This window comes from Polistes fuscatus, unplaced genomic scaffold, assembly GCF_010416935.1.
Source record: "Polistes fuscatus isolate 324 unplaced genomic scaffold, CU_Pfus_HIC Scaffold1, whole genome shotgun sequence".
Classification (NCBI taxonomy): domain Eukaryota; kingdom Metazoa; phylum Arthropoda; class Insecta; order Hymenoptera; family Vespidae; genus Polistes; species Polistes fuscatus.
The window spans coordinates 8,714,391-8,733,185 of record NW_025112997.1 but is presented as its reverse complement, the minus strand read 5'-3'; the positions used below and the strand labels follow the sequence as shown (position 1 = coordinate 8,733,185).

Here is an 18,795-nt window from a genome sequence, read left to right as displayed (position 1 = left end):
GCATTCACGTTTATGGTGGATGATCTTTATAAGCCTTGGAATGTTCATGGACGAAAGGATGGATCTCATGGAACACACGCGTCGCTACTTTCTCTTTCAAACACTTAAGAGACACTCCGCATTTTGTACCGCGATACGCGCGCGTATGCAATAAACGGCATTTCGTTTCTTTCAAGTATTAAAAGAATCGATCTTTTATCTAACTTATACGTATACCTATCTTATATAAATTACAATATTCATGTTCACTGAAAAAAAAGTCAAAAAAAAAAAGAAAAAAACGTGAACACCGAGCCTTATATTTGAACGATACATTCATTTTACAAGTCAAAGATAGAATCTTATGGAAACGATGAAGAAAATGATAAACGAAATGTGCTAAATTTGATGAGATCATGATCGGAGTTAAACAATTTCGCTGATCTCTCGGCGTCCATTGCCGATACTTCGGTCACCGTCAGCGGATATAGTAAATTAGTAAGTAATTGAAACGGATAGGTCGGAAAAATCGTAGATAATCTGTTTAATAGCATCTACTATCATGGAGTCGAATAAATAGGAGACTCAATTAGTCGTTGAGTGACTAGTTAGAAAATAAGGCGTTTTTCAAGATCTTTTCCATTTTGTGTTATCTCTCTCTTTCTCTATCTCACTCATTTGTTCATTCTGAGCTTATGGAGAGGAGGTAATCGGCCAAGTCGAGCGATCGAGATTCTCCTCTGGCGTCTCTCGGCAAACTCTTTTACTCTTTCTCTCTTTCTCTTCTTCCTTCGCACGCCGACACGGCACCGTCGCGTCGGACTGCTATTTCCGCATGACATCACACCGCCCGCATTTAGGAGCACCAGGATTTTTTCTTTTCTCGTCAGTCTACATTGGTGGCCCCGTGGAGACCTGCAAGGTCAGCCCCTCTCTCCCCCACCCTTCTACTTCGAAATGCGTCTCCTCTCGATCACTTTTTATTCCCTCCGATCTGCCTTCTCTTCCGTACCCATAGTCGAGTCAAGTGGAATCAGTACCATTGATAAAAACTCCTTCCTTCCGTTGCGGTATCTCTAAAGGATCGAGAGAAACGGCGAGTAATCACGGGAATACTATTTTTTTTCTCTTATTCTTTTTCTACTTTTTTCTTAAGAAGAAGGAGAAAAAGAAACATTACGGGGATCGATTTACTTCTAAATCGAGCATCAACGTTTAATATTATAATTCTTAACACATTATTGACCGATCACAAGCATATTCATTTTTAAAAGTGGAACCAACTTATGTAATTTTTCAAATATGAAATTGGGGGTAAGTTGTTTTTATAATATTATTTATCGTATTTCCTAGTGGTAACTTCAAATTTTATGTAATCAGAATTTTTATTATTTTAATTCAACTATTAATATACTCATTAAGAAATTCATTAGGTTATTTCATATAATAATTGATCAACAATGTGTTAATAGTTCTCATATTTCTCTTTCTTTCTCTATACCTATTATAAGTATACATTTAAGAATATTGTTATATATCATATATAAACTTACGTATATATATCAATAATTATGAAAGTGTTCTAAGTACAAAATTAAAAGAAGTTAGTTTATTGCATAATTCATGTAATTATACGAATTATACGTATTATAATTAGAGTTTACGATTAAAATACGAATTACAGGATATAATCCATAATATAATATGAATTATAATTAGAATCTAATTGAATTATACCATAAGAATCATACAATAAACTAATTTTATTTTTAATATTATTATCTTATTGTTAGACTATTTTCATATCCATCGTCTTATATTCATAGGTATCGCATCATATTTTCAAGAATTACGATTTTGAGGAGCTCAAAAGTAAATAAAACTCCAATAACAAACACACTATATGCTACCTAATGTATATTATTTAATGTAGTAATTAATTCGACGCCTTTTTAACAAATTTAGTATTTATTTATAAAGTATTCTTTTATTCTTAAAATTAGTTTCCATTGTGTTCGATAATTTTGGTCTATCTTTCAGGCAACTACCGAGTAACTTGACAAGAAAAAGATAGCAATTTTGATCCAATGAATTTAATATCAAGACATCGAATTGATTATTACACCTAATATATACAATTAGGTACAAGAGTTTCGTTGATTACGAGGGAGGAGTTGCTACGACTATAAGTATTTTTTGTACAACACACATTTGAGTTCATTCATACTATATAGGTAAAACGTATATGTATATCTTTATACATATTGCCACCTTTCTTATTGTCTTGTAAATTCGCAAGATATGTATTTATCTTATTAGTCACTTCTATTTGATCGTTTACCAAGAAATAGAAGTATTATCTTTCAGCACTTACTTTGAGTTAGTCGTGGTAAGGATAATGTTTGAAGGCTCAGGAAAAAAACTTTCAAAATATCATTCAAATCTGTCGAAAATAAAGGATTAAAGAAAAAGAAAAGGCAAGGCACGTATTTATATATGGCTTAAGTACGCTGTGTATCTAAGTTTGTATATACAAGATAATATTTACGCTTAGCACCGTTTAAAACTAAATAGTTGGTGCTTTTTTCAGCAAGTTCTCGCAAAAACGACAACAATATCAGATAAAATCAAGAGAGGGTCTTTTTCTTTTCTTATATATATATATATATTTTTTTTTTCTCCCTCTTTCTTTGATCATTCTCTTGTCAAGATAAGGCGTAAAAAACTTTATTAATACCGAAATTGTCCAGGAAACTTCCGCAATTAGCCGACTCGTATAACATGAATGCTTACATATTCTCTCTCTATCTCTCTATCTCTTTTTCTTTCTATCCATCCATTTCTTTCTCTCGTTATCCTTGATACAACCGGCCTAGAGAGCTAATCTCATCCTCGGTTAGTCGATTCATCCTAATCGAGAAATAATTGTATGAATTTGTCGAAAGCTCTGTTCGACGACGTATTGAAAAAAAAACAACAATAAAAAAAAATAAAAAAAAAAAGAAGAAAATGAACCGCTGTGTGGATATTTCGAACGAACTTTGTCTTTTCCGTTTTATCACTATCTTTCTCTCTCATCAGACAATGGAATTCACGAGACAAAAGAGGCCGCTGCCGCTTTTCGTTCCCCCGTTTTATACCCGTTTATACCGTTCCCGCGCTAACTCGGTTAGTCGTTTGTTAGCGAAATTAGAAGCGAAGCTCGCGCGCGCGCGCTAAACGACCAAACGAAACCATAATGATTCGTTTGAGCCTGTGTGTACCTATTTTAGTGACTTTTGCTCGAGCTCGTTTTGATTCCACAATACGATCTCTTTCTTTCTTTTTCTTTCTTTCTTTTCTCTTTTCTCATTGCCAGTTTGTTTTATACCTAGTCGAATACGAACCATTAAAAGGTTTGCTCTTTCTAATTTTCTTCATTAAATTATCAAAGATTTCTCAAATTGCATAATAATAAATACCGTAAAAGTATTAATTATCAAAGAATTAAACATTAATTACTCAGGTATTAAATTAGAAAAATAAACAATACAATTGTCTAATCTCTACTTTGATTTTTTCTTGATTTAAATAATTACTATTTCTTAAATTGTATAATTGAGCAAAGTTATGTAGAAACCTAATAAACCTCAAGATGACAAAATTATTTAAACGCAATACGGATACCATAATTTAGTAATTTTCATTTTGACAAAAATTATATAAACCCATAAGATAATTCTTACAATATATTATATAATAAAACTACCAAACCATGGGATTTAATTATAGACTAAATAAAATTTTAATTAATATTAATCATATTACTAACCATTGAATGGTTCATTTAAAAAACATTTTAAAATAACAATAAGAAATGAAATATGAACAAACATTCAGTAATAATAAAGCAACTTCTCGCTTAAATGAAAATCTTTAAACTAAATTCACTCAATTTCAGATAGTTGAGACTTACAACTAGTAACTTTCAATATAACTTAGCTCAATTATTAATAAATATCATGAAAACATAAACTATTGATTATTACAAAATATCTTACTTCAAATCTGATCATGAATATGATCGCAGGTAGTGTACCACTTAGAAAAATCCTCTAATCGGCTCAAAACCTCAGAGAATCTCAATAATTTCCAGACACATTCGACAAAAAACAAGAAAAAGAAAATCATCAGCTTAAACATTATTTCGATTGTCGTCATTAATCTGAAAATCAGAATAAATTACTCGAGGATATTGCATACGCTAAAAAAACCAAACCATTGATAAAGTATATTCACTTATGTATGTGTTACCGTAAATGTCTTAAATCCATTATATTGCAAGCTATGCTAGTTAAAATACGATGTATTAATGATCGTTAATAACTTCGGATTCTAATTAATCATATTTAAAATACATTAATATCGTTAATAAATGCTGAATGAAAAGATATCTATTCATTTAAATTTTTAGTCAAAATCTTTGTTCACCAGATAATTATTAGTAAGTATCTGAATTGGTATGTCAAATATGAAAGTCGCGCGTTGATTAACTACGATAATGTTACACCAAGATTACATCAATTCATTCAGTATTTTATTGAATCACGTTATATCGTTAATCGACTAATTAAAATGTGAAATATTCATAAGCCTTAGTAACTTCAGATTCTTGCTAGTCAATTCCTTATATGAACCTGCTAAACGATTAGATTCATTTTAAAAATTATTTAAAATTTTTTTCTACAAAAGCATTAATTCTTTTTGTGCCTACTTTTTTATATTTAAAATAAATTTTTCTTATAATTAGGCTTAACAACATTTTGTATAGTTATTAAATAATAAATGATATGTAAGTGTATGTAATTTTATTAATTTCTGTATCCTTTGTTTTTTGCAGTGTATTGATTTATCAAATAAATTTATCAAATCACATAACGGATTTCGGATATTTACGCTAACATATGTTTCAATCGTGATCAAGATTTTGTTAATATCACTCGATAAATATTAAATATCACGAAAGAGGAGTTTTACGATGATCTTTTTTGACTTACAGACTTCAAAATGCTCTTTGCGATTTTGGTGAGAATTCGTGAAGAGAAACCTTCGATATGGGTTCATCATCATTGTAAAGTAGAAAGAGAAAGAGAGGGTGGGGGGAGGGGTGGAAGCAATCGATCGATTGATTTTTTCGTCACGGCATCGTCTTCTCGCAGGTGGAAACGAGTCGACTAACAGTCTCCTCAAACTCTTTACCATCCTCCTACTCATCTTCCTCTTGAGAAATTCTCTCCAGTCATTGACGACGAATTCCACCGATATTCGAAGCGAACCTTGCCCGTAAGCCGCTCCGATTAATGGCTTTTTACGCGCATTACTATCTGCTGCGTGACAGATTGAGAGCGACCTTTTTTGTAGATATATCTGTCTCCCTTTCTCTCTTTCTCTTATTCTAGAAGTTCCCGGATTAACATCATCCTCGTAAACGCATACGAGTACGCAATTACATCACGTAAATGTAGACGATCTCGGACTTTAATTAATATCTTCTCTCTCTCTCTCTCTCTCTCTTTCTCTCCTTCTCTCACTCTTTCTGTTTCGCACGAGAGAAAGCATTAAAATAAAATAGAATGCATCACATAAAACGTTTTACATTTATTCGCATGTTTTTCATCTTACCAGCTCATTATCCGTCGATCGTACGACGTAACCTATCCTTTAAATATATTCGCCAGAATTTTATGTATTCAATACTAATTTACGCTCGAAGATTGCTAGGAAACGATGGTGTTGGTGATATTGGTATTGGTGACTGGAATACAAAAAGACAACTTTCTCTCGAGGATATCTTTCTTTTCTTCTTTCTGTCTTTTTATCCCTTTTTTTTATCCTTTTCTTTTTATTTTTCTTTTAATCCTCTTTTAAGAGGAGTTCTCTTAAATCTTGAAACTACAATGTAACGCAACGCGTTCTCTTATTTTTTAGGTTTAATAAAGCATCGGGTCAGAAAACAAAACGTGGAAGAAGAGTGGCACCCCTGGATTCAACTACGCGGTAGACGAGAAGATGGAAAAAGGGATTTTGGTAGATGTCGTGAACAAACAAGCAGAGAGAAAAAGAGAAGATAGAGTGGGAAGCTGTAGAAGGGAATAAAAAAAAGAAAACACGCTAAACGTGGAACCAGGGAGGTCATAAAAATCCGAAGCGCAGGTATAAAGCAGCGATCTACAAGTCCGTGCGAGAACGATCCTAATCTTTCTCTCTCTCTCTCTCTCTTTCTTTCTTTTGTTTTCCTTTTTAAGTCGCTGAAAGAAGAGCAAAAGAACCAAAAGCGGAAAAACAAAAAACAAATGGGCTCTAAAAGAAAATAACCCTTTGCTTCACCAAATTGCCAAGAGAATTCTTTTGAATTCGCTTAGAAAAATAGAGACGGTTGTGTATCGACCAACATAGATAGAAAAATAACAAATAAAATAAAGATGTAAAAAAAAAAAAAGAAAAACGACTTTGGAAAGAATTTGGAGGATGATCGTCGTCTTTATCGTCTTGCTCCGAACGTATCCAGGAATCGCGAGAGTCGAGCTTTTATCCGTCGTAAATTTACTTGCTCGTAAATTTAGTTCTGATTCGTCGTGTCTGACACAGTAGTATTCTCTATATTCGTTTACCGGTCTTTCGATCATATATTTGTCGTACCAAGGTGAAGGTAAAAAAGATACTGGTAAACGGTTGATAAGTCATACACGTTGCCTTAGCAGGTAATTAATAGACCCGAGAGGGTTCGATGTTAGGCTCGTTCGCTCTTGGTCATAAATTGTACGGAAGGTCGAGGAACAAGCGAAGCATAAATTTCACGTATAGGCCATGACACGGGAGGCTTGGGAGAACGCGACGCGTAACGCGACGGACGGCTTACGACGACGACGATTCGATCTCGCGAATCCTCCACGTCTAGGCAGGAACGAGAATACTTACTTGATTTCAAACGAGCGTTAATAGTTTCGTAATTGAATAAATATGATGAACGATGATGATCGTTTCCGAGAGAAATTGTAACGAACTCCGTCTCGGCTTCGCTAAGTAACCGCTCGAGTTACCTCAAATTTAATTTAAAGTTAATCGGTATTTCATTTAAAATATGGCCCCAGCTTAACGTGCTTATGTTTCTCATCATCGGCGCAGACGACGGCGAATGACGGTCTTAACTTTAATTCTTAATATCTGCGGATGACGATATAACGGCCGATACGAAGATTCACCGCGAGTATTTCATTTAAAAGGAAAAACGCTCGTTAAAAATTTTCCGCGTTTTTTAACGTGATTCTTACGCATATTCTTTTATATCAAGACGTCACAAATTTATTGTTAAATCCGTCTCAAACGTTAAAATGTAGATCGATAACGCGTCTAACTTATTCGACATAACGATTGTCGATAATCTGTTGAATAAAAATAAAACTTGAACGAAAATATATGATATAGACGTTCTGTTTTCATTTATTTCTTCTTGAATCTTGCTTTCTTCGATATTACTGCTGCGTTTAACGGTGACTTGGGATTCGATTGATTTTTATGTTTCTTACTTTCGACGTGCTGAGCGAACGTGCTCTCTGAATTCAGCGACAGATTACATGGGGCGCAATAATATTGGCCTACAAAAAAAAAGAATATTCATTTTTCAAGACTTTCGATGGATAACTTATTGTTAGTAGGGTAAAAATACTTACCCGAGGGTGTTCTATAAATGGAATAATCTATAGGACCTGACGAACTCGAAGCGTTTTCACTTTCAGAAACTAAAAAATAAAAGCAAAGCACGGCAAATAAATATACGTGTTTTCTCGAAAGAAAACACGAACCAAAAAAAAAAAAGTAATATGAACAATTTTCTCATACGCAGTTCAGGAATGGGTAATCCATTTAGTTTGAGCATTCTCATGTGCCTGGCGCCACGTTTGTGTGTTTCTAGTTGATCCTGGCGATTCGCGGAGACACCGCAGAGATCGCAACGAAGTGGGGTGGGATATGCTGGGGGTGTGTAAATGGGAGTCGGGGTTCCTTGCGGTGACACCATGATGCTACTACCATCAGATACCACGGCGGATGTTCCTGGCACTTGCACGTCTTGTTGAAAAGCCATGCCTATGCCGTATCGACCGGTCGAATCTATTTGGTTGTACTGATTTTGATTCTGTGACTTTTTCGGCCTGGAATGTTCAATATTGTCATGATCGAATTCGGTCGAACGCTCTGGATGATAATCGATCGAAATGAGTCAGGACATTTCGATACCTCGAGCGAAGACCCCCATGAGCTACTCTTATATGTTTCTTCCCAGAGTAATGTTGAGACGCTTCGATTTGCGATGAGAACCACGTCTTGCAGATCTGAAATTAAAAGTATATCAAATTCTGAAATAACGATCAAATAACAGTCCTTAAAAAAAATTCGTAAAAAACGAAAAGAAAGCTTACGTCGCACCGATTTTGCCAATCGGTAGTACTACTGACTTGGCCATCTTCCGTTTTTTGTTTCTTCACGCTTTGATTCAAAAACATGGTTACTTTCTTTTGATGTGGCTTACCGTCGTAATGCAATTTTGCTTGCAGGGTGGAGTTCATCTGTAAACGTCCAATCGTTTTTATTTGTTCAATTCCCATCATTGTCTCGCGGATCAAATTTCATGGAAGTTAACAGATAAAGAAATCTTACCACCGCGTTACAGAGATCGCACTTGAGCGGCTTCATCAGCGCCGACAACTCCCTTTGGGCGCTGGCAACTTTCTCTGGGAGAGAGCGCGAACCAAATAAACAAACAAATACAAAGTAAACATTTGTTTCTCCAGTGAAACGGTTCGTGCAGGTAGATTTGTAAGAGAAAGAAAAAATGTAAGGCCGTATTTACGCGAACGTTTTTACAATACAATACTACAAAATATACTATTGTTTTCATCGCATAAAAAACTTGGATTTTGATATATACCGATTGTAATGTTTTTATTTTAAAAATATAATATATATATATATATATATCTGCCGTAAGTTTATATTCGACGAAAAAAGGTAATATCAAAAAATCTAATCCAATTTTCTATATGCAAAGAATCAGTTGATGATCGTGTGTGATGTATACATGTATACCTACGTTGATATGTATTTATCGTAAATCAAAATATGATTTGATACATTCGAATGAATTTTCATGAACTTAATAAGCAAAAATCGACGTGATATAATCACGTGTTATTATTCATACGGTATACATTCATCACGTAGTAGTGTATAAACCTGAGATACATTTAAATACAACAATAAAACGCTCGGTTGAATTCTATTATTTGAAATGAATCAAACCTTTTTTTAAACGGCCTAATAATAATGGAAAAAATAACTCAATCACCTGCATCTTGGGCAGGATCGATGAACTCGTTCTTACGCTTATAATATTTGTTTTTCGGTTTCGACGATTGCTGAACCGCTGATACTTGGACGACAGTATTTGCAGCTGGTGCAGTTTTGTACGATGTATCGTACCATTGCGCATACATGTCTGCCGAGGTGTCCGCCTCCGTAGAAATCCACCATGGTATAGCTGGTTGCGTCGATGTTTGCGGTTGCATCGTAGGGTGCAAGATATACGGAGTTGGTACCGCTAAATTTGGAAGAGTCGTTTGTATCGTGTTCGGATTTACCGTTGTTGAGCTCGTTATCGTTTCCGTTGTAATCGTTGTTAACGTCGTTGTCGTCGTTTTCGTTGTCGTTGTTTCTACAGTCGATTTTTGTTGTTCCTGCTGTTGTTGATTTTGTGTACCGCTAGTCGTCAATACACTGTTCGTCGATGAAGTTGTGGGAGGTGGAGGTGGCGGAGGTGGTGGCAAGAAGCATTCTAATCCTAATTGTAACAAAACAATTAAATTAATTATTATTTTTTATGACATTATTAATTTCTTTTTGTATTGTACAGGAATTTAAATGGTCAATCATATGTCGATTTTTTTTTGTTTCTGTATTTTTATTTATTTTAATGATATTTCTTGTAAATTATTCTAATTTATAATAATCCATCATTTAATGAAATATATTAATACTTGTATTCACTACTTTTTATTTATTGTAGTATGTAGATATACCTTATGAAGTATTGACATGTATTTATAAAACTCCCTGAATTTACGAATGATTTTAATTTCTTTATGACTTTAAAACTATCGTTGAATTTATTGAAGCTTAAAAGACAATAATATTTAAATAATTAATAATATTTAAATTTTAAATCATTATATTGTACAACTTATATTATAAGCTTAAATTCTGGATTACGTTGGTATTACATTAAGTTTCGAGAATCTGAGGAGTTTCAAAGTTCGGGCAGCAACTCGAAGGATTTGAAATGTTGTGCAAGTACACTTAGAATATGATATACCACGATAGAAAGATATACGTAAACCTATGTAAATACTTACTAGAAATACAACTTGCAAATTGTAAGCTTAATATTATTTTTCATTTCTAAAATTTGTTTATCAATTAGATCATATATGATAATTGTATACAATGAGATCGTCGTAATATAAGAATAAACGTAAGTTTAATTGAAAATCGATTTTACTTATGCATGTATTGTACAATCTTCCATTTGATCATATCACATGACTAACGAACTTATACCATTTTAACTTGATTTTATCAATGTTAACAATAGTAATAATAATAATAATAATGATAATAATGATAATAATAATAATAATAATAATAATAATAATAATAATACCTCGAAAAAATTCCATTTATAAGGTCACTATAAATACGTGAGAGTAACTCATGAAAGTAAACGTTGATTCTCTCATTCATCCGAATCGGTAGTATCGATACTATTGTGTCAGCTTCCCTTCGAAAGGAAAGCCATGAAAAGAAGGAAACCATTTTTTTTTAAATATTTCATTTCCCTTTAACATGATAAAATCAATAAAATATACACATTCATAAAAGATACAACTGAACTTTCGTAATATGAACATAAATGCATTATTAAAATAAACGTTGCAAGAAAATGTTATGCAAACATATAATTTTCTGTTTTTAAACGACTTACTTCCATAATCTGCAATACACGTTTTAATAAGAAAACCTTTTTTTTTAATTTCATTCAGAATAGAGTGATCGATATGAAAAACGTCGGATCTAATCTATGAATCAAATGTCAATTTCATACCTTAACTACTCGCCTCTTGTAAATTCATATAATACTTAATTGAAATATGTAATTATGCTTTCTTTCATATCTAAACAAGTCAGTATAGTTATTTCAGGGTTTAGCTAGTCATTTCACGAATTAACGGATTACACAAAGTAATGCTAACATATATACATATATATACATGCAGATAAATGTCTGGCAAAGAACAACCGCCATTAGTTCTATTCTCTAATCCTCTCGAATTGTATTTACCCCTTGTATGTATGTATGTATATCTATGTGTATATACGCCGTCAAAGCACCTTTGTCACAACCACGCGTTGTATAGTTTATGATCAAACTAACTGCTTTTGAAATCGCTTTGCAATCTGTATTTCTTAATTCAAAATAAGAATTTACTATCATCTAAATGACTCTGTTATTCATACAGTATGTTCTACATTCGTAGCCTTCGAAATATAATACGTATTACATGATTCTAATGCTCTAATGCTTGTCTAGAAACAGTTCTTCCTGGAAATAATAAAGTAAATGAATAAATGATGATTATTTTATATTGAACATACACAATGTTCAACATTCTATAGAAATACAGTGTATCCCCAAAATCGCTTTTCAGAGGAAAAAAAAAGCAAAATAAAATATAAATATTCGTTTATTAATAAAATTACAATATTTTGTTTCTTATTGGAAAATATGAATCTCTAATTAGTGTCATTAAAATAGTATAGACCTATTATGTTGTCACTCCATAAACCTGTCAAAAGAAGATTTACAATTTTTTAGTTCGATATAGCTGTATTTAAATAATAATTAATGTATTAATTAGGAAAAATCAATAAACTATATAAATTTTGTATCTTACAAATTATACGATTTTAAACAAATTTAAATATCTAAAATATATCTATCTATAAAATATATCTGGTTAAGTAAAAAGTTTCTTCGTATTTTCGTAATAAATGACTTTAATATTGCATAATATATTTATCAGATCTTGTAATACTTGCGTGCGTTTGGAAGCTGACATATTATAGAGTAATTAAAAAAAAAATTATATTTGTTTATTCAATTCAAAATTATTACGTTTTGAAAATGAGTGAAAATAAAAAATAAATTCGATACATTTCGAAATGTTATTAAAAAAAAGGGAAGAATGCAACTCAAGCTGATAAAAAAATTTGTGATGTTTATAGATATGATGCAGTATAATTGAAGAAAGTGAGATACAAAATATGAAAACAAAACTTGTTTAATTTTTGCATTGAAATACGAAGAAATATTTCACTAAACCTAATATTATAAATACTTATGATTATTTATTCAATTACCAAACGAAATCTTATTTTGCGTGCAAGAAATGTGTTTTTTAACATCTTGACCTCGGCGCTTTTTTCTAAATTGCAAATTTTCCGTATTCAAAATTTTCTTTAGCAACAATTCAGACTCAGCGGTACAATTTACTTTTTTATTTGTTTATTATGATTGATAATATCATTGTTCGTTATTTATTATGTTATCATTGTCAGTTTTATATTGTCATTTATAAGATTATCTAATGTAAATCGCCGATAGTACACGCCGACTGATGAAAAGTTCTCGCAGGGCCACCGGTGGAACACGCTGGTTTCAACATGTTAATAATTCTACCCGGGTCTCGATTATCCGTTGAATTTGGATTAATCCGCGTCGTTTGTCCTCCGATCACGCTGGTTGATTAAAGTTTTACTATGTACCTTTACCGGTGTTTCTCTTTCGAGTATATGCATGTGTTTTTATGGATGCACTTTTCAAAGACGAAAGGGGAATGTACAAGTAGCTTGTGCACGAATGCTATTCGTCGAAAGATGGAACGACTTGTACGAATTTCTATCGCTGCTTTAATGTTTTTTCTTGTACGATTATAGCATGTACTCGTTTCAATTCGAATATTTGTTGACACTAAGGAAAGGAAGTAAGAGAAGAGGAAAAGGAAGCCGCCGCACGAGTAAAGTGAATAAATGTCAGGTGTCATATAAAATAAATAGAGAATAAAAACTCACCCGGTACTTCTGGATTCTTTATTATCTTCGCGTTAGACATTTTTCAAGGCTCAATAATGTGGTTTCTATTTTTGTCGAAGCAAACTTGACAGAGCTATTCTGCGTTTACACACATACTTATATTACATATATATCGCGTCGATAAGATTTTGTTTGTTCTATTTCAAATAGGAAATTTCATAGACACACACTTTTCAAATCCGTCTCATATTACACAATGAGCTTTTGGAGGGAATTACATATCACTAAGAGTCCGTAGTTTGACACACTGACTATGATCGTCTACAAGAACGAAAAATTTGTTAGGTTAGATGATTTTGACAAGCGACCTGACGACATTGCGCGATATTGACCCACGGTCCAAGATGGCCGCCGATATTACGCTCCTCGACCGTGAACTAACATCATTTCAAAGTATTCTGATTGTTAATGGAATATTCGATGTACGTTCGATCTTTGCTTTCACGATAGATGCCGATGGAAGAAAAAATCGAACTTTTGAAATGTCTCAAAGAAAAAATTTACAATGGCGAAAATATGATAGAGCGACTGAAGATCATGGAGAAGGTTAATGGGGTTGATAAGCTTATAAGAAAAATACAGCAAGAGATAAGATTCTTGAAAAAGGTACTTTTCAAAAATATGTATTCAAACTCTAAATTTTCTTATTCATTTAGTATATTGTTGTGTCGTTATTATATCTATATATTTGTATAAAGGTACAATCAACAGGAAATGTTAAGAAAGAACATCTACAAAGTACAAATTTAATTCATCTTGACGCAATGGTGATGCGTCTATTTAATTCCAAAGAACCAACTGGTGTAATGAAACCTTTCAAATATGAAGGATCAAGATTGGAAGTAGACATTGTCTGTATGAGCGGAGGATCTTGGGTTAAAGTTATTGCTAGAAATGCTAGGGCTCTTACTTTGATATCGCTTGGTAATGGTGAATATGGTCAAAAGTCTGTCCTAGATCAAGCAGAATTTTATTTGCAATGCGCCAAGCATCATCCGTACTTATACAAATCACCTGAAGTTGTATTTTACTTTGCGTATGGTATAGAAGAAATATTAGCAAAACGTTTAGAGTCTATAGGTATTACTGTGGAAGGTGACAGAATAAATAATTATGAAAATGAAAATAATGAGATAGAAATAGATGAAACATTATTTGTTTCACATCTTAATGGAAGGGAACGAAGTGAAGAATTCAAAAAGACTCCTGTTTTTGATCTCGTAAATTTAAATCCGACATCATTTGCAGAGGAGATCCAAATTCTGAATTTAGATGTTTCAACGTTATTGGCATATGTTTCTAATATGACTAATGGATATGATCATTTTATATACAAAGAACCATTATTAACGCAACAAGCTGAAATGGAAAGGAAAAGGCCCGTTAAACCAATTCTAGACAAATTATTTAAAGGAAAAACAATTGTCATTTGTCAAACTGCCTACAAGAATTTTATGAATATCATAGATGTAATTGGTGGTTCTAAAGAAACATTAAGAGCACAGGAATTATTAAAACAAGTGAAAATTGTAGATGATGTACAAACCGGCAGGATTATGGAACAATTGAGCTTAGGTGGAAAAATTAAGGATAGATCACGGTTAGTTTTTGCTAGCGGTGAAAACATGAAAAGTATTACTGTTTCTGCAAATGAAGGTTTCGTTAGAGCAGCTCGAATGCAGGTATTAAATTTGTACATTATTATTCATTCTTAACATGTTAAATGCTACACAGTCACTAGTGATCGACAATATACTTTCTGTTCAGTCTATGTTGGTCACCAGTTGTCAACATTCTTGTGTTGTTCTACAGCTGACGGATTATCGTAGCCTGAATGTAAAGTTAAATAAAAAAGGCTCGGTGTTTAATATGTTAAAATATTTTGAATACTTTTTATCAATTAAATTATATTATTTCAGGGCATTGAGTGTACCGTCTTCCTACACGAGCCTAGATCACTTTCTGAAAACAAAGAACTCTATGCCACAGAGATTGATAAATTTTGATATTAATTATATATTTTTATTTATATTATGAAATTATTAATATCTATTAAGTATTTATTTTATAAACATTTTTCAAAGTACTTTTTTATTAATTAATGATCAAATATTAGAATTGGATAATGATAAGTTGTTACTGTTATATTCATTGTAGAAAAAAGATTTAGATACAGTTGTATAATTTAAACATCGTCAATTGTGTCTATTGTACCTAAATTTTTTTCAAAATCTGCAATAATAAATGATGTCTACATTCTGCAGAAAAGTATAATTTTTAAAAAAGAAAAAGATATAAAGTTTAATACCATCAACGAATTTTTTGAAATGTGGATTTTTTTCTCTTGCTAGTTTAATAAACTCTTTGCATTTTTCTTCATTATGAAGATTTTTATAACATTTAGCGCTATTTAACAGAGCTTTCAAGTTTGAATCATTTACTTTCAAAGCCCATTTGAAGTCATGTAGAGCTTTTTCAAATAATTCCAGATTCATATATGACAAAGCTCTATTATTCCAAAGAACAGTAGAGTCTTTACGTTGTTCTATTGCCTTGGTAAAATATGTCACAGCCTTTTCATAATCTCCTTCTTTAAATGCACCATTTCCAATTCTTTTTAATGTTTCTGCTCGTTCATTTCTTACCTTTCTATCTGCTGCTCGTTCATTAGCATCTTTTTCAATACTTTTCATGAAAGCTTCTAATTATTTGAGATATTTGAATTATAATGTATATATAAATATTTATAATTAGATAAAATTATAATTATTATAGTAGTTCATATAAAATAAATGTTAAAATATATAATTTTATATGAATTATTACCTTGTCCTATTTTATGTGGATCGGATGTACTTTCATTTATAGAATACTTATTAATGACTGTACGATTAGTTTTAATTTTTAATTCTTCCTGGTCAGAGAGCTCTTCCTGAGTTTTCTTATCTAAAATTTTGTCTGCTAATATTTGACCAAGTTCTTGTTCTTTAGTATCGGAAGAAGCTAATTTTGATACTATTTTTTCTATCGTTAAAAAAGTTTACGAGTTAAAAATTGCATAGAATTACATAAACCAATTCGCAACTTATTATAACCTACCAATTTCAGTTACTCGATGCATAAAGTTCTGAAACTCTTCTTCGGTATGTTTATTAATGGAATTAAAATTTTCTATTGCTTGCTCACATTCAAATACTTGTTCATTATTATTTCTAGATTTTGTTGAATCCATATTTTTAAGTCACTTTATATATATATAATCACATATATTTAAATACCATTAGTATAACATAATACATATATGATCAAGCAGAGAAACAGTTGCTATGGCAACACATTTCAGCAATTTTCATTCTTACAATTAATATTTATCTTAATATTCTATATGAGTAATATTTTCATTTACAAAATCATTATTTAGAATTCTTTTTATTATTTATGTTAGATTTGAAAAATGATTATAAATTATAAATCAATGATAAAGCTTAAAAACGATTTTGCTGGGGTAACAAAATAAACAAACTACTATACGTATTGGTTTATTAGGAAGGGATTAAGATAATATAACAAACAGCGACGAAGTTAAAATATTAATCCTTATTTATAATCACATAACAAGGATAAGTTTATAACAAGATTTATCCTTCTAAATAAATGTACAATCACAAAATTTTGTAATCTAAAGAAGCATCACTCTTAATAGATCAAAGTTCAATACCCCGCATATTAACTGTTAGGACCTTTCTTTGGTGGAAAATCTAGCACTTTACGTGTATTATAAATACGATCAAAGTCCCACAAATTGTACGTTCGTTTAGATGTTACAACATTCTCTGTATTTTCACTTTCAAGTTCTTCAATTTCAAGAGGATCCATATCTGCATTTTCTTCTAACTCTGATGAAACATCTAATTCATCTTTTATAAAAACTGCACATTTCATAGAAGTACTATTATGGATGGTATCTATCGATTTCCTTCTGTCCAATGGTTCGTCTCTTTTAGTATCAGATTTGGATGTGGAAGGTTTACCTGGAGTAATTTCCACTTCATCCATTATACATAATCTTTTTAATGGCAGTTGCTTGTCTTTCGATATAGTAGATAAAATCTTTTGCCAACTGATAACAGATTCATCAGATGTTTTTCTTTTCGGAATCATTTGTGATTGTAAACCTTTACTCGTACTTGGGATGTCATTGATGTCTATTATATTAAGGTTGGGTCTACTACTTTCAAATCGTTGGCTTGAAGAAGCAATGTTACTTTCTTCATTTCTTTTGGCAGTATCTTGGGAAGTTTTAGGCGTGTTACTACACGGATGAGGGGAAGGTAAAAATGTAGCAGACTGAGACACATTTTTGTTTTGAACTTTTGATCTGAAGTCAGAATTTGGACCGCTCTTGTTAGAGTTCCTGCTGTCTTCTATCTTAGAAGAGGCCATTGTAGCTGTCTTTTTAGGAATTTCTTGAGACGCATTGTAATGTTCTCCTGTTAAAAATGACCTCTGAATGTGTCGCAAACCAGTGACTTCTAAGATTTCAGCCAACTTTAGCAACCTTCTAACCTCACTTTTAATTACTTTTATCTCTCCACAATACATGAAATTAACAATCGTTTTCAGATCGTCAGCCTCGATATCGTGAAGTATGATCATTGGATGAGGATGATCATTAGCGACGAGTAAACGTCGAAAGAAAGGACTCGAATTCGCTAATACCATCTTATGACACTTTAGTATTGTTCCGTCTTTACACACCAAGGAAAGATCCACAAACTGTTGCTTCTCATAGCACGTATCTAAAGAAACTGCTAAGTGAGAGTGGAAACTGTGCCACTTTAAACTAAGCATCGTTTCTTCCTTCATTTTCTATACTTTGATGAATTTTGTCAGCAATATTTGACAGTTATATTGGAGAGATCAACTTCTCTATTCTTATGTCAATGCTATACTACTCGCCATGACACGTGCCGCTGTCAACCCTCGCAAATTCGGAACTATGTTTTATGCCGAATTCCAAAAACGTTTTTTTTGGAAGCGCGGTTATTTCGTCGAAACGCGTCTATAAGAAGGAAATTTTTGATTTAACTAACGGTTCTTTTCTGATATAATTCGCACGTAGTGCCGATCTCTGTCATTGTCATACGATAGAGAAAGGAATAAGCGAGAGGGAGAGAGGAAATACATTTTTAAAATACCATAGGATGCAATCGATTTTCGTCACAATTAATGCTGACGTCATCTACCGGAAACCGAGATAACTACGAACGTTTTGCTCAGTTGTAACTTTATCTGGGTTGTGACACTGCAACATTTTTCATGCTATTTTATTAAAAGTTACTTATTGTTAGAGATACCATATCTTTTAGAGTATTTTTCATTTTAATATACGATTGGAATAATATTATTTCTTTCAAAGAAAAACTATAAATGTACGAAGATGACTTCTTCTTTTGTTACGTAAAAATAAATTTGATTACTCTTGATTTTTGAGCAAAATTCGAAATATCTACAGACCGTTTCACCCGTCATCATTGATTGCTATCACCTGTAAAATTTAAGTTCCAAAAATAA

At 32.1% G+C, this 18,795-nt stretch overlaps 4 protein-coding genes across 5 annotated transcripts; 1 reads left to right on the top strand and 3 right to left on the bottom strand.

The window, feature by feature from the left end:
- Window positions 1–7,433: 7,433 nt before the first annotated feature.
- Window positions 7,434–13,524, bottom strand: LOC122514109 (zinc finger protein 346). Of its 2 annotated transcripts, none has more exons than XM_043630778.1 (8): window positions 13,201–13,524; window positions 9,398–9,853; window positions 8,674–8,747; window positions 8,436–8,582; window positions 8,254–8,348; window positions 7,858–8,168; window positions 7,689–7,757; window positions 7,434–7,613 (listed from the first exon to the last, which is right to left on the bottom strand). In XM_043630778.1, exons 1-8 carry the CDS (start codon window positions 13,238–13,240, stop codon window positions 7,459–7,461), a joined length of 1,347 nt encoding a protein of 448 aa, XP_043486713.1. In that variant the 5' UTR covers window positions 13,241–13,524; the 3' UTR covers window positions 7,434–7,458. The 2 variants fall into 2 exon arrangements, with proteins under 2 accessions (XP_043486713.1, XP_043486705.1); XM_043630770.1 differs by having other exon boundaries at window positions 9,362–9,853; window positions 13,201–13,523.
- A 15-nt stretch (window positions 13,525–13,539) lies between these two features.
- LOC122514124 (UPF0415 protein C7orf25 homolog) lies at window positions 13,540–15,484 on the top strand. The gene is made up of 3 exons (XM_043630790.1): window positions 13,540–13,827; window positions 13,920–14,903; window positions 15,141–15,484. Exons 1-3 carry the CDS (start codon window positions 13,672–13,674, stop codon window positions 15,225–15,227), a joined length of 1,227 nt encoding a protein of 408 aa, XP_043486725.1. The 5' UTR covers window positions 13,540–13,671; the 3' UTR covers window positions 15,228–15,484.
- On the bottom strand, window positions 15,447–16,640 carry LOC122522398 (tetratricopeptide repeat protein 12-like). Its single transcript, XM_043643485.1, has 3 exons — window positions 16,321–16,640; window positions 16,048–16,245; window positions 15,447–15,922 (listed from the first exon to the last, which is right to left on the bottom strand). Exons 1-3 carry the CDS (start codon window positions 16,451–16,453, stop codon window positions 15,447–15,449), a joined length of 807 nt encoding a protein of 268 aa, XP_043499420.1. The 5' UTR covers window positions 16,454–16,640.
- A 104-nt stretch (window positions 16,641–16,744) lies between these two features.
- LOC122514133 (protein abrupt-like) lies at window positions 16,745–18,511 on the bottom strand. The gene has a single exon (XM_043630798.1). It carries the CDS (start codon window positions 18,085–18,087, stop codon window positions 16,948–16,950), a length of 1,140 nt encoding a protein of 379 aa, XP_043486733.1. The 5' UTR covers window positions 18,088–18,511; the 3' UTR covers window positions 16,745–16,947.
- Between the last annotated feature and the right edge of the window lie 284 nt (window positions 18,512–18,795).